General features: G+C 46.3%; 1 protein-coding gene across 1 annotated transcript in view; it reads left to right on the top strand.

Moving 5' to 3' along the window:
• Window positions 1-15,708, top strand: part of LOC144172446 (unconventional myosin-Id-like) — a 109,251-nt gene that overhangs the window by 71,213 nt on the left and 22,330 nt on the right. The window contains exons 8-13 of the mRNA XM_077701146.1: window positions 1,001-1,143; window positions 3,955-4,180; window positions 7,220-7,279; window positions 11,790-11,935; window positions 12,193-12,247; window positions 14,441-14,518. Coding sequence (XP_077557272.1) covers window positions 1,001-1,143; window positions 3,955-4,180; window positions 7,220-7,279; window positions 11,790-11,935; window positions 12,193-12,247; window positions 14,441-14,518 — 708 coding nt within the window. The remainder of the gene's footprint in view (window positions 1-1,000; window positions 1,144-3,954; window positions 4,181-7,219; window positions 7,280-11,789; window positions 11,936-12,192; window positions 12,248-14,440; window positions 14,519-15,708) is intronic.

Here is a 15,708-nt window from a genome sequence, read left to right as displayed (position 1 = left end):
GCAGTAGCGCAGCCAATTGTCAGCTCCTCTCCTGCTGACGTCACATGAAAACGCCACAGAAAATGGGCGAGCGTAAAGAGAGGACAGCATTTTCGAATTGATTTTTCTACTAAATAAATTCGCGTAAATGCGCACAGAGTGGTCGAAACAGGGCCCAGGGACTCCGGACTACAGTTTGCACTCGTAATCCCGCATTGTTTACAAATCACTTCAGTGTCCCTTTAAGGGGAACCCACCTGTTAACATTCCTATTGGACTTAACTGCTTCATGACCCATGAGGTTAAAGACCATCGTGCACCCATACGAAAAGTTTTTGAAAATCATTGAAGATGCTCCAAACAACCTAGCTTTTTATTTCGGAAGTATGTTACCTCTTCACTTAAATAAACAAAACTCTGACGTGCTTGACAGTTAGTGCCATCTAGTGAAAGCTGGATAAACCAAAATGTGTTTCTTGTTTAATTTTTATTTCAGTAAAGAAATGATGTATTTCTACAAGAAGCAAACTACGCCGTTGGAAACATTTTCGTGAATCTGTAAAAAAATTCTGTATCTGTACACGATGCTTTTTAAGACCATGGGTCATAAATTATTATTATCCCATAGGACTGTGATCAGGTGAGTCCTTAAAATACCATAACTAGACAGTGCCAGGGCTATGAAGGCAATGCCCAATATTTTTAAAAGAAAAGCTGCGTTAGCTGTTGATAACACTCGGAACCAAGTGAATAGGCTTGCATCGACAGTTGGCAGGTGTAGACCAGGTATAGTTTCAGTGTGCTACTAAGCCCCCACTTAGTCAGGACCTGTTATATGTACTCGGGTACAATATACGAATGACAACGAGAGTTACCACTCCGCCTCGTCACAGGAAAACGCTTACCATAGGAAAATGGTTAGATGGCAGCAGGCTGGATGAAGTAGCTCAAGTGTGCTGGTTGCATAAAAGAAGAGACCCCTAAAGCTGCTTCCCCCCTCCCCCTCTCGCTGCCACTGCAGGCGGTGTACGAGCGCATGTTCTGCTGGATCGTGGGCCGGGTGAACGAGGCCATTGAGGTGCGCACCAATGGCACGTACGGCCGCAAGAACACCGTCATCGGCGTGCTCGACATCTACGGCTTCGAGATCTTCGACAACAACAGGTGCGACGCTGGCTGTCGGGCCATTGTTGAATACATATGTGGAGACGTTGCAGTGTTGTTTATTTTGTTTTATTTTATTTACAACACACTGCGGCCTTGAAAAGACCAAGAAGAAGAGGCACAAAAAGTTCTTGTAGTGAACAAACATGACCGTGATAAATTATGACGTGTTCACAAATTAGAAGGGGAAGGTTTGGTAAATCAAAATAAGAACCTAAAGCAGGGCTTAAGGAGGGACACTGGTCTTAAAACGAGTATTAATTTTCAAGTGATCTCTGTGAAACTTGTCAGTCTTGCTGTTTTTTTTCCCACTGATTTCAAATATGCCATTATTTTCCAATACTATGAACCCTCGTGAATGCAATAATTGAAGCAGTTTCTTGATGCATTGCTTGGAACTTTATAATTTTACAGCTCATTAAACTTTGGTGTTTGAAATCGGCACTAAAAATGGTTCCTTGCCACTGGTGCCACCAAAGTTTAATGAGCTGCAAAATTATTTCCAAGCAATGTATGCATGTGAAATATGCATTATTGTGGAAATGCATACACGGTTCTCCTTCTCCCGTAATTTTTACTACATATTTTTCTTATTTTTTAGTTTTTCAAAATTTCGTTCGACCAATTATATCCATTTACGCTATTATAATGATTACAGGTGAAACTTTCACAAAATCTACATCATTGTAGAAATGCCATTCATTATAGGGTTTGCCATTTTTCATGATTTTAAATTTTTTTTTTTTTATTTTTTCAAAATTTCGTGCAACCAATTATCTCCATTTACGCTACTATAACGATCACAAGTGGAACTTCCGCGATATCAGCAGTTTTGTGGAAATGCAGGGCGGTACACGGTCCTGGCTAGGGGGGTACTCGGCAAAGAATGCTTTGCATTAAAAAATGCCAGAACTGGTAAAAAATTTACATTTTGTGGCACAATGATGTAGTATGGGTGGGAGTGATGCCTGCACTAATAACATAGTCATCAGTGTGTAAACTGCATGTTCTCATTCGAATGATGCGATCAAATGGGCCTACAGGCCCCCCTATACAGTCGAACACGGATATATCGAACTCCAAGGGGATCGCGAAATAGTTCGATATATGAAAAATTCGATATAAAAAATATGGGCTCTGAGACCTCACCTATGGCGAACGATCACTTACCGATGGGTGCATTCAAGAATGACAACTAATTCCGCACTCACGACGCAACAGGACGCTTTATTTCCGTGAAAAAAAAATCGCTGATCTTGGCCTGCTTCTTCGTCCTGGAAATGAAATTAAAGACGCTGGTCTCAATCTTCTCGAGGCCGTCCAGGTGCGACAGCCCAGTTCCTTCCATGTCGCCGCAACAATGGCGAATCAAGCTGAACGCAGCGGCCACTTCACCCGCGGAGTACGATCGTGTAGCCGCCTCCTCGTCCGGACGATCTTCACCACTCGAGCTATCGGCCTGGGTTCCCGCGACCGCAGCTACAATATCGTCGTCACCGAGGCTCGAAACAGCCTGAACATTGGTGTCAGCGTTCACGAAGTCGTCGGCAGACACTCCGGCTGGAACAGCAGCCGGGAAAAGGGACGACAACTCACGAAACGTGTCGCCCATGCACTCGTCGTCGTCGTCGCCGTCTTCGCAAGCTTCGGAAAGTTCGGCCGTCACAAAGCCTGCCTTCCGGAAGCAGTTGGCCACGGTCTCCTTCTTCACACCGTTCCAAGCGCTTGTCATCATATGTATGGCTCCCAGCAGGTCAACCTTAAGCTCGGTGCCCACGCGGAGGTTCATCAAAAGCCTATCGAGGAGTCGCCTCCTGTACCCGACCTTCGCCATGCCCGCGCATTCCTCCACATCCTCCTCAACCTCAATCGGGGGTGCAGCGACCGCGGAAGAGCACCTACCAGCTCCCGCGGCGTTCGATATACCCGATGTCGGGAAAAATACGGTTCGATATAAACGTACGAATTCCTATACTTTTACACAGAATTTTCAAGGGGATAATTTATGAGTTCGATATAGACAATAATTCGATATACCCGTGTTCGATATATCCGTGTTCGACTGTAGTCACACAGTCACGTTTCCTGGTGGCGGCTTGGGTCGACGGCCCCCAATCGCACAAACAGGATTCCATGACATCGTATAGAAACACTGGAAAGTGGTTGGACAGTCACCACTTGCTTAAATGTTTTGTTTAACATCTTGATTACCGTATTATCGCGTGTATAACCCGCACCAAAAATGTGAGAATTTTAGTGGCAAAGTAGGGTGCGGATAATACGTGGGGTTCTTCCTTTAGTGCAGCTTCACGGCAATGCGCGTTGTGCCGTGAAGCTCCTACTCAGTAACACTGACTAAGCCTTCCGTGGCAGCAATTGCACAAAACATACAAGGACAAGGGATGAAAAACAACGACGAGCGTACTCTAACTGGATTTTATTAGCGAATTGTAGTCTTTCACCTTGCAGTCAGTGTATTCTACTTACTAAATATACGCTTTTTCTGTCTACATAGTAGGTGATGTGTTGCTCGAGCAGTGGCTTTGGTGCAGCCTTTCCTGTATCAAATGTGCGGGTAATACGTGAGGATTTTTTTTCTTCCGGCTGCTGAAAGTGAAAGTGCGGATTTTATGCAAGGGCGGGTGATACGCGCAAAAATACGGTATTTGTGTGAAGTTTGTGCTAAAACTGGTATAGTTAATACCGCGACAAAGGAGTGTTTTCAACGAACCAAACTTGTGTTTTGTCTTCATGTGACCCCTTTTAATGAGAGAGATGCTACAAGTTCCCTTTCCCTCCCTGGAAATGCAGCTTTGAGCAGTTCTGCATCAACTACTGCAACGAGAAGCTGCAGCAGCTGTTCATCGAGCTGGTGCTGAAGCAGGAGCAGGAGGAGTACCTGCGCGAGGGCATCCAGTGGCAGGACGTGCCCTACTTCAACAACAAGATCATCTGCGACCTCGTTGAGGAGCCCCACCGTGGCATCATCGCCCTGGCCGACGACGCCTGCCTCAACGTCGGCAAGGTCACCGACGAGGTACGCACGCCGACTGCACTTGTCTCCCTATGGTGGAGGGGGGACTTAAGGGGGGACACTGGTCTTAAAACAACTTCTTTTAATTTTCAAGTAAACTTTGTGAAACTTGTCAGTCTTGCTGCTTTTTCCCCACTGGTTTCAAACATGGCATTATTTTTTGAGTAAGTCAATTAGTTCTTGATATAATTAGCGATAATTAGTCATTTTTGGAGGAGCAATAGACAAAACAGTGTTGGTCACAAAACTGTAAGCTTTACATTTTCCAACGCTATGAACACTGGTGAGTGCAATAAGAGAATCGGTTTTTGATGCACTGGTTGGAACTAATTAACAGCTCATTAAACTTTGGTGGCACCAGTGGCAAGGAACCATTTTGAGCGCCCATTTCAAACACCAAAGTTTAATGAGCTGTACAGTCAGTTCTAAGCGGTGCAGCGAAAAACCGATTCTCTTATTGCACTCACCAGTGTTCATGGTAATGGAAAATGTAAAGCTTACAGTTTTGTGACCAACACTGTTTCCGTCTATTGCTCTTCCAAAAATGACTAATTATTGATAATTATCTCAAGAACTAATTAACTTACTCAAAAAATAATGCCATACTTGAAATCAGGGGGGGGGGGAAGCAGCAAGAGTGACAAGTTTCAGGGAGTTTACTTAAAAATTAAAAGAAATAGTTTGAAGAGCCATGTCCCCCCTTAAAGGGACCCTGCAACACTTTTGATGAATGCTTTCACTCTTTCCTTCACATCTGGAAGCATTGCGAAAGGTACAGTTATCGCCAACACGGAGCGACACTGCGGGATTTGCTCGTCGCACCAGATACGCCTTCCCATTCTGCTTTCTTTTTGTGGCTTTTTTAAAGTTGCTATCGAAAAGCGTTCATTGCTGAAACTGAAGGGAAACCAGCCAGCAGCCACTACGTGGCCTTAGTTACGTAATTCAGGCGGTCGAAGAACGTCAAGACCGGGAAAGAGGGAAAAATCTTGTGAGCGAGTATCCAAGTTATCTGGTGGGCGTAGAGCAGTAATTTTTGGCTGCGGTTCTTTGCGACCCCCTAATCTAAGTACTGGGTGTGTTGGGTGACTACGTTCTGCAGGCATTTAAGATTTCAAAAAAAGTTGAAAAAAGTGTTGCAGGGCCCCTTTAATGTAACAAACCTCCTTAGAATACAAGTTTTTTTTTTTTATGGGGGTTATACAGTAAAGCCTCGTTACAGGAGACACTTCGTTATGAGAGACATTTGAATGAAAACGGTTTGGTTGGTTTTCCTATGTTCGCCATGGTAGTGACATCGCATACAAGGAACGTTGGTTACAAGAGACATGTTTATCGACTCCCTTGAGTGTCTCTTGTAACAAGGTTTTACTGCATGTTTTTTTATGGGTTTTTTCCCCCTGAAGTTCTGAGGCATTTTATTCGTACTGCATTCTATGTGCGGATTTGAACATTTGTTTCCCCTGAAATAAGGCACCTTTAAATGCGGGTTGGCGTTTCTTTGTTCGGTATAACCATGAAGAGGTTTTACAATGCAGCGGTTGTGCCGCTTGTATTGCCTAGCAGTGGCACAGACTTGCTGTGTTGCGAGACTCGTGAAGGTTGTTAGGGTCATTTGCCACTGCAGCCATAGTCCCATGAGTGCACGCTATGCAACATCCAAGCTGTCCACACAGTGTCAGTGAAGGCAGTGTCCGGCACTTTTAAAAGCTTGGTTAGCCATTGATAGTACCGGGGACAGGATAATTCAGGGTAGGATGCATAGTTTACAAGGATAGACACAGAGAGAGAGAGAGAGAGAGAGAGAGAGAGGGAGGGAGGGGGGGGGGGGGGGGCTTTTTTGTGGGCAATGGAACACGAATAAGGTCATATGTGAATAGTGGGCTACTACAATCGAAGGCAAGCGAGATCTGAAACCAAGAGTGACCTCAAGTGCTAACATTGAATTGAGCAAGCAATCATCTATTGCACTTTACGGTATCTGCTATGTCAGGTTTTAAGTGCAGAGCACCTTAGGGGCTCATCTTGTCGTCGTAGCTCGCTCGCTGGACCCAAGTAGAGCCACGTGGCGTTCCGTCATAGTGGCTGTCGTCGGCGTAACCCAGAGGCTTCGAAAGCCAAGCGGTTTATATAGTCGTAAGCGTTCGAAACTCGTGAACCGCTGGCACTTGTCATACATCTCCCCATTGTTTAGCGCAAAGAATACTGCAGGTACATTTGAGGCAAAATATAGTACGTAATTAACCGGCAGTGCCCGCGTTCACGTAGTTATGAACGCTCGTTGGGTTGGTTTTTACGATAGTAAGCAAAAAAAAAAATGGCAGTGCAGCGCCGGCACGTGCGGGAGGAAAAGCAAGGACAAAATAAACAGAACTCCCGCTGATGCAGTTTCCTGCAGGGGGCGCGCGAGCACTGCGAAGGCGGGAAATTTGACTTGCATTGGGTGGAAGCAGTGAGCGGATAACAGCGCTAAAGCCCATTATGGCAAATCACTGCTCTGCATTTCCGACAGCTTTCACATTGTGTGGAAACACTTTAATTTTTGCTTTATCACCGTACATATCAATTTCACAGAAGCTCTCTAAAACTTAAAAAAAGAGAAATGCACTCATCATTTGAGAAACAAAACCAAGGCCAAACAAATGCTTTTACCAAGTCTTCCTCACTCCCATTGAAAGATTTTTTTTTCCCATTTTGTGTAGGGAAATTTTTCTCGTATTATATATTCGTGCTTGAGTTCAATCAAGAAAAGAATGCTCATATACCAGTACACAGTATTTTCAAAAGGATTTTTGGACTGTTGGTGTACACAATTTGAAATATTTAAGCACGAAATAACCAGGCCCAACTGTGCGCAGTGGTTTTTATCGTACTGCATTGTAGACCAGGTTAGGGAAGATGGTGGTGAAATGGCTTCGAATGCTGGTTTCATGCTAAAGTTTCGGGCTCGCCTAGAGGAGTTGAGCAGGGTCAACCTTTCACTGTGTTTAACGACATCAACCGTTTCAGCATTTGTGATTCTCCCGTTGCAACTGTTTACAGATGCTGCTGGAGACAATGGACAAGAAGCTCGCGAACCACAAGCACTACACCAGCAGACGGGTGAGTGGGATCTGTCTTGGGTGGTTTGTACACCACTCGGAGGCATTTGTCTTTACCTGTATAAGTGTAGCTTGTGAAAGCAGTTCATTGTCCAGGGACGACGCAAGCATTTGTGAACTGCGTGTGTGCGTGCAACAAATGTAGTACGTGGAACCCCAATAAGATGACATTCAAGGGACCGCGCGAAAGCGTCGTAAGACTGGGTAGTCGTATGACCGGCGTGCAAGTAGATGCCGGCCTAGTAGATGGTCTCACGTGACAGGTGGGCTGAGAACTTGCTTAAACTACTATATTCATCAAGTTCTTGCATTATTTGCGAACCTTTAGCTGAAATCCCAAGTTAAAAAGAAGCAATGCTTTTGTTGTGTCCCCCTCCCCTTTATGGTGTCCAGATAGCCCGCCAGCCAAGGGCCACACGGTACGCGACATAAGGCCGACGTGGTCGAGCAAATTGAGGGAGGAAAAGGTGCGTGTGAAACTGCCAAGGCCAAGCGAAACGAATGATAGTACAAGGTGGAAATGAACAAAAAACAGCATTACCGTACATGGAGACATCCTTTGAACGGTCCCGTGCCATCGCTATTGGGTCATAGTACTCAACACATAGCTGTTTTCATTTCCCACAAGACCCAGCAACGCAAAATGGACAAGGTAATTCAAACTTCGTGAGTCAACCGTGTTGCAGCGAAAATTATAGTGTGGTCTTGCTACAGTGGCTTGCTGCAGCGGCCAGCGAGGGACCCAAAATGGCGACGCCAACGGGTGCGTGTCTCCCCCCATCGCCTCCTGTATTTTGCTCCACCTTTGCGGCGGACGCGCGTGAATTGAGGCACTCCAGCAAAGAGCAGACTGACAACGCGGCTTTTGATAAGCAGAGAGCAGAGATATAGGGAGAAAGAGCATCGTGAAAAGAAGAAACTTGGATCAACCAGGCAGGGAAAGCGGCTGTCTGGTCATCGCCGTGGGGCTGCGTCGTATGTGTTTCCATGTTCATCGGAGGCTCAACAGGAGCTTTGAATTCACGCTCCACCTGGCACCTGAACTTCGACTTCTCGCGGTTGGCGCGTTGGCGTACTGCTGCCGCGTGGGGCCACCGCAGGTTAACTCCCGCTCACAAGTACCCGCCTGCTTGCTTGCGTCTGTTCACCAGGTTGTCTGGCACACCTGCCGACCTTTGAACATCATGTAGCGTCAAACGAAGATTAAGAATCAAAAAAGGTCGAGACAAGGCGGCAAAGCGGTGTGGAAGATGGGAAAAAAGCCGGTTTATCCACGCCAGGGTGCGTCGTATGAAGCGGACCACGTGCACCCGAGCCTCATGTCATGGGGCTTTTTAATGCGTTGTTTCTATGGGGAGTGTGCCGGGACCGCGGTGATCCGTCGCAAGAAGCGGCCGTCGTAATTCCATGGGACGTAACAGCGGGGTTTCACTGTACAACACTCAGGCGCACGCGGTTCGCTTTATACTACAGACCCTGGCCAGCATAAACCTGTGTTTTTCCCATCTTTTACACTGCTTCGCCACTTCGTCCCTGCCTTTTTTATTCTTAACCTTCGTTTGACGCTGCTTGATGTGCAAAGGTCCACAGAGTGGCCAGACCACTTGCTGAACAGACGCAAGCAAGCAGGCGGGTACTGGCGGTTGGGAGTTAACCTTCGATGGCCCCACACAGCAGCAGACCGCCAAGATGCCAACCGTGAGAGTCAAAGTCGAAGCGGCTAGCGGACCGCAAATTTGAAGCTCCTATGGAGCCAATGAACATGAAAACACTTGCGACGCAACTCCACGGCGATGACCAAACCACCCACTTTCCGCACCCGCTCAGTCTAAGTTTCTTCCTTACATGGTACTGTCTCTCCCCCTCTCTGTGTTCTCTGCTTATCAGTGTCTTTCAAAGCCGCATTGCGCTCCGACCTTTTTTCCATCACCGCCTCGTACTATCGTTTGTCTCGGTTGGCCGTAGCAGTTTCAGACTCCCGCGTTTTCCCCTCTCAATTTGCTTGGCTGCGTTGGCGTTCCCAGCTTATCTCGTGCACATGGTGCAGGGCTGGCGGGCTAGCGCAGACAGCGCGGAGGGGAGGGGAGGCATAAAATAGGTGTGCTTTTTTTAGAAACTTACGATTTCAGTTAGGGGTTCACAAAAATACGCAATAATGCGCTAAGTATAGCAGTTTAAATAAGCTCTTTGCCCAACTGTCACGTGACACCACCTACTAGGCCGGCATTTACCCATACGCCGATCATACGACACTTTCGCGTGGTCCCTTTAAAGTCGTATTATTGGGGTTCCACTGTATCAGGCATCCTTAGGCGATCAGTGGGCAGGTGAGGAACTGGGTTTGTTCGTGACGAAATGAAAGTCCTGTGCAGTGACAGAAGCGGCAGGAGTGAAAGGGGCGAAACAGCAGAGGATTCCATGCTAAGAAATCTCGGCAAAAAGGGTTGCCACTTCTTTGAAACACTTGTTTTAGATGCTGGGTTGTAGCACTGTTGTAGTGACATAATTTCATTTAGAGCACTTTCAAATCGTGCAGAAAGGTCACTTATTTTTGTACGGCTGTATTGCGTACTGTTATGCGACATGTGTTTGTGCAACTTGTTCTGCACAATTCTTAAAGTTACCCGCCGCGGTGGCTCAGTGGCTAAGGCGTTGCGCTGCTGAGCACGAGGTCGCGGGTTCGATTCCCGGCCGCGGCGGCCGCTTTTCTGATGGAGGCGAAAAGCAAAAACGCCCGTGTGTACGAGATTTCGGCGCACGTTAAAGATCCCCAGGTGGTCAAAATTAATCCGGAGCCCTCCACTACGGCGCGCCTCATCGCCTGCGTTGCGTCGGCGCGTTAAACCCTACAATCAATCAAACAATTCTTAAAGTTGGCTTCAAGTAGCCCGCCTTTTTTTTGTGTCAACTTTTAATGCCTTTTCCATCAACTGGTTGTCGCCTAAAGGAGAGGAAAAAAAAATCGACAAATGAGTGAGAGAGCTTGTGAAAAAAAAAATATGCTGACTAGAAAGGTCCTTCTCTTATTCTTTTGTGAGAGTGCATAATTTATATTGGTTCTGTGTTTTGTTGGGGTAATGATCTTTGTTTTTGTTATTGAAAATTTTAGTCATGACTTTATTTTTCAAGGAACAAGTAGTCTGCCACTAACTGTACTTGCACTCATTGGATAGTTTGATGGAGCAGCCCTTTATATTCCGTTTCGTGCCCGCCCTACCAGCTTTCAATAAGAAGTCGCAAAAGCATGATTGTGGACTGCGGCCTTTGACCAAGCTTATTCTAATTCAGCTTTGCCAGCATGATAGCTCATTCATACCTCGCAATGAAGTTTGTCTGCATAATTTATACGCAATCCCAATAACGGGGCGCAGTCTTTTACGATTCCAATAGTTGTCGCCTTTCCTGCCGATACAAAACTGCAGACAAAGTTTTGTGTCTGCAGGAAAAGTGACGATGATTGTCGCTTTCTAACCTACATTACTTTTCGCCAAACCTGGCTACGTTTGCTTTCGCATTTTGGGAGGGCTGTGGGAATTTCGTCGCACTTATTGCATATAAGTGCCTAATATCCCTGCTTGCTGTCGTGCTAATGCCTGCTGCTTTATAGCAAGAGCTAAAGAACGGTCTTTAATGAAACTGACGAGGTTAGCCTGGCAATGATACCTGTTTTGCTATGCCAGATGAATAAAACTGATGATAATGAAATATATGATGATGATCCGCATGCTTGCATAGAGCTATTTCTATACACTAATATGTCTACTAATATGGGCAGCATGTTAGTAGAAATGAAGGAGAAATGGGCGTGGGCAGGGCATGTAATGCGAAGGCAAGATAACCATTGGTCGTTTAGAGTAACAGAGTGGATCCCTAGAGAAGGCAAGCGTTGCAGGGGGCGGCAGAAAGTTAGATGGGCAGATGAGATCAGGAAGTTTGCGGGGATAAATTGGTCGCAGTTAGCACAGGACTGGGATAATTGGAGATCTATGGAGCGGCATTTGCCCTGCAGTGGGCATAGATAGGATGAAGATGATGATTTCTAGGCACTGGTACAGTCCTGTATTTCTGAGGAAAGTGAGCAGAACTTTGAACGCATGGCAAATGATCCCTAATGCATCGGGGCCTGCTACGTATGAACTGTGTCACAGCTTTTATTTCTTCAAGTTTGCTTTAAATTGGTCGCAGTTAGCACAGGACTGGGATAATTGGAGATCTATGGAGCGGCATTTGCCCTGCAGTGGGCATAGATAGGATGATGATGATGATTTCTAGGCACTGGTACAGTCCTGTATTTCTGAGGAAAGTGAGCAGAACTTTGGACGCATGGCAAATGATCCCTAATGCATCGGGGCCTGCTGCGTGTGAGCTGTGTCACAGCTTTTATTTCTTCAAGTTTGCTTTAATTTTTACGTGTCCTGTGATGGGACCTGTGTGACCCTTTTAACGGAATGGCACGTGAGCAACCGCAGTGAGCCGGAATACTGCTAAACTGAATGTTTTACCCTGGACAGCTTTCTCCAACGGACAAGTCCCTGGAGCACCAGAAGCACTTCCGGATCCTGCACTATGCGGGACAGGTGACCTACTCCATCGAGGGCTTTCTCGACAAGAACAAGGACACCCTGTTCCAGGACTTCAAGCGCCTCCTCTACAACAGGTGGGTGGTTAACTGATGAGGGATTCGGTGGGATCAAATTCAAATTGAAATAGAAATTTTTGGGGTTTAACGGGCTGGAGGTTCACTTGGGCATATTGCAGTGGGGGGGAACAGGAGGAGGAGGAGGAGAAGGGAGGGGGGCTTTGGATGAATTTTGGCTCCTTGAAGATCTTTAACGTGTGCCAAAATCTCCACACACTGACATTTTCCCTTGCTTTTTGCCTCCATCAAAAAAACCACAATTTTTTTTTTTCCAGCTCTGACCCCCTCATCAAGTCAATGTGGCCTGAGGGAGCGCAGAACGTGAAGCAGGTAATGTGAAGTGCTCAGTTTTCTTTAATGCCGCGTGCTGTTTGTCTAGCTGGTTGCTTTTAATCAGAGACCCGGTGGAAGCTTTTGTATCCAAGCTAAAACCAGGCTGTCCATTGCATCGAGATAGTTAATTCATGTTGACTTCCACCTACAGTCAATCAATTTAATGAGGCTTGATGAAAGTATTCTGAGGGACAATGTAAATTTGTACTCCTTATAATATTTGCATCAACTGACAAATGTCAAAAAAAGACCATTGTTTCCGAAGAATTTCAGATGGACCAAATGGGAATCGATTGGCTACAAATGGGCCTTGAATTTGACTGATTGTACCCATCGACTCTGATACTTATATAGCATTGGAGTAGATGGGTCCAGTCGGTCCAAGTCAAAGTCCAGTTGGAACTGATTGATTCCGGATTGTAACCTGTTGCCTGTGGCAACAAGCTTGTTGAAATTTGACAACAACTGACTGAGCCCTGCAGATGTACAGTTATAGACAAATAAAATGCGAATTTGAAAATATGAACCATAGCACAAAAATAGCGTAATTTCTCTCCATGCAAGTCAAAATGACACGTAACTTAATTACAGTAACAAAGTTGGGAATGCGGCTTTCCAAATACAGTTAAACCTCGATGTAACCAAGTCTGTAAAATTCGTAATTTACTTCGTTGCATTGAAATTTCGCTACATTGAAATTCGCAGTTTTAATGAAGTCTTCATCCCGTGAAGCATTTTCTGCAAAAGAAAACGTGGCGCGCATACACGGCTGGCGCATTGTTTCTGTTCCTATCGGAGCTTAATCGTCTATGCGGGCATCAGCGTAAACCGCATGGAGCGTTTTTTCCCCGCAAGAAACGCACCCCGCAAGCCACAGGTGCGCGATGCAGCCGTGGAGACCACCCGCGCGATGTGGGTAGCTCCAGTGACCGCTTCTAATCGCTCGCTGAAATACAACTTGAGGGGCAAGCGAGAGAGGCATGCATGAAAAAAAAGCGGATAACGTGGGCGAAATTCTCTCTGTTAAGCGTCATACGTGCCGCTTATGAAAGCGCCCATCAAATATCCTCCGCGGCGTTAAGCCTAATCGTCTCTGGTGGGGCCAGCCAGCATCCCCGAGCGCTTCAAAGCTTCCGCCATAGGGTGTGCGCCTCCCCATTGGCGCAACTGGTCAGGCTCCTCCCAATGCCGCGTGCAGCCCGAGTCACTTCGTGGCTGAGGCACTGAAGCAGGCTGAGGCAGAAGCCGCCACCGGCACGCAATCGCAGACGCAGTGTGAAAAAAAAAAAAAAATGCGCACGCAAGTCTCATAAAGATTCACAAATGCTTGCTGGAACGATGAAACCCAACAAGCATGAGTGAACTCGAACGAAGGCAAAGCAGTGGCTTGCGGCGACGGCCCCGCCAGAGGTGATTAGGCTTACCACCGCGGAGGATATTTTATAGGCGCTTTCGTAAGCGGCGTGTATGATGTTTTACAGTGAAAATTTCACCCACATTATTCGCTCTTTTTCTTGCGTACCCCTCTCGTTTGCCCCTCGAGTTGCGTTTCAGCAAGCGATTAGAAGCAGTCACATTGCACGGGTGGAGTCCACGGCAGCGTCAGCGCGCCTGTAGCTCGCGGGGCATGTTTTGCGTTTTCCGGGGCGAAAACGCCCCATGCGGTTCACGCTGATGCCCACGCAGACCATTAAGCTCAGACAGAAACAGAAACAGTGCGCCAGCCGTGTATGCCCGCCACGCAGTTTGTTTGGCAAGGGGCTCGCTGCATCCACAGCATTGGGAAGCCTATGTCGCCATTTCGCCACTTGCGTCTCCCAAAATCTACCTCTAGAACTTAAATTTCGTGCCTAGCTCTCCGTGAAACTTCGCTACATTGAAATTCCGGCAAACGGGACTTTGTTACTCAGAGGGTGAAAATGCATGGTGTACATACACTTGAAGTTAAAGAAAATTCCGTGGTTCGTTACATCGAGGGTTTCTCGCTACATCGAGGTTTAACTGTATACCAATAGCGTGCACCTCCAAGAACAGTATTTTTCGATTTTGCGTGGGAAATCACTTTAGCGTGGCAATTCTGGCTCATATTTTCGTTTTCTCGTTTCATTTGTCGATGGCTGTACAGCCTGCTAAGGGCTACTAACCGTGCTGGTTGACCCACTTCTGATCTCTGCACTTTTCTTTTTCCAGGTGACCAAGCGCCCCCTGACAGCGGGCACCCTCTTCAAGAATTCCATGGTTGCGTTGGTGCAGAACCTTGCCTCTAAGGTGGGTGGAGCGTAACATCCGTTCTTTCTCCGGGATTTTTGAAACACTGGCGGCCTCCCTGTTGTTGCATCTTTTGTTAGGCAGCCACTGTAATTGTGTGAATTGCATACCTGCCAGGTTTCCCGAATTTTCCGGGAGACTCCCGAATTTTCATGGTTTTGTACGATTGTACGACTGAAACAAAAATCTCCCGAAAACGCACTCGTCTTTGGCCAAATCTTTTTCCCAGCCCGGCCACAATGCGCCGGAGGTATACCTGAACCCGAAACCAATCGGCATCGTTATCCGTGAAGTGCTTAAAAAGCGTACTCGGCCATGTCCCATTGTTAGTTTACTGTTGATAGAAGCGCAGCGCCACCGCCGCTTTTATTTACGCACGAGCACGGCCAATTCTGGACGGCAGTTCTGAAGATTTAGCAAGTCTCCAGTGATCTAGCTTGTTGTTAGTTTAGACTAAATAACAAAACAGTTCAGTTCCTGCTGTTTTGTATTGCGCTTGCAGTACTATTTCCAGGACTTTCTGAAAGGGGCGGCGGCAGCCACATCGAACACTTAAGTGGTGTAGCTTGTTTGTAGTTTGGACAAAAAAACAGTTCATTTCCTGCTATGTTGTAAGCAAATAAAAAAGTCTGTAAGGTTCCCCATTCTGTTGTGGCTACAACCCCCCTCAGATCTCCCTAATGCCATCCCAGCAAACCTGGAAGGTATGGAATTGGAAGCTTGGACATGCACTATGGGAATAGAAACAGTGATAGCTGTTTTTGATTTTTGGCACAAGCTTTAGATTACTTTTTTTGTCAGTTGCCAGCAACAAAAGGTTTGGGCAGCGCAAACCAAAATGAATATTATTTCCTTATTACGCATCGAATTAAAATTAACTTCACGTCCTTCATTTCTTATTTCTTTCCTCTCAGATTTGAATGTGGCTTGGGAATTTTAAAGGAGCCATGAAGAGAAAGTATAACTTTGTTTTATTTGAAAGAAATCACTCTTGGTAGCTTACTCAGCTTCATGCCAGCCACAAAAGACATTTCTTAACTTAAGAAATGCAAGACATAGTATTGCAAAACTTTCAAATTTCATGCTGCAGTGATGTCTTATTGCCAGGAGTGACGTCTTTTGGGCCAGCACTAAGAACATAGCTATCAGTGCATTCACTGCTTGTTAGCATGCAAGGGATACGATCAAAT

The sequence above is a fragment of the Haemaphysalis longicornis genome, unplaced genomic scaffold, assembly GCF_048455015.1.
Source record: "Haemaphysalis longicornis isolate Haplotype H1 unplaced genomic scaffold, Haemaphysalis longicornis Haplotype H1 scaffold_207, whole genome shotgun sequence".
In the NCBI taxonomy this organism is placed as follows: Eukaryota; Metazoa; Arthropoda; class Arachnida; order Ixodida; family Ixodidae; genus Haemaphysalis; species Haemaphysalis longicornis.
Note: the sequence above shows the minus strand (reverse complement) of the source record. Positions and strands in the feature narration are given on the sequence as shown.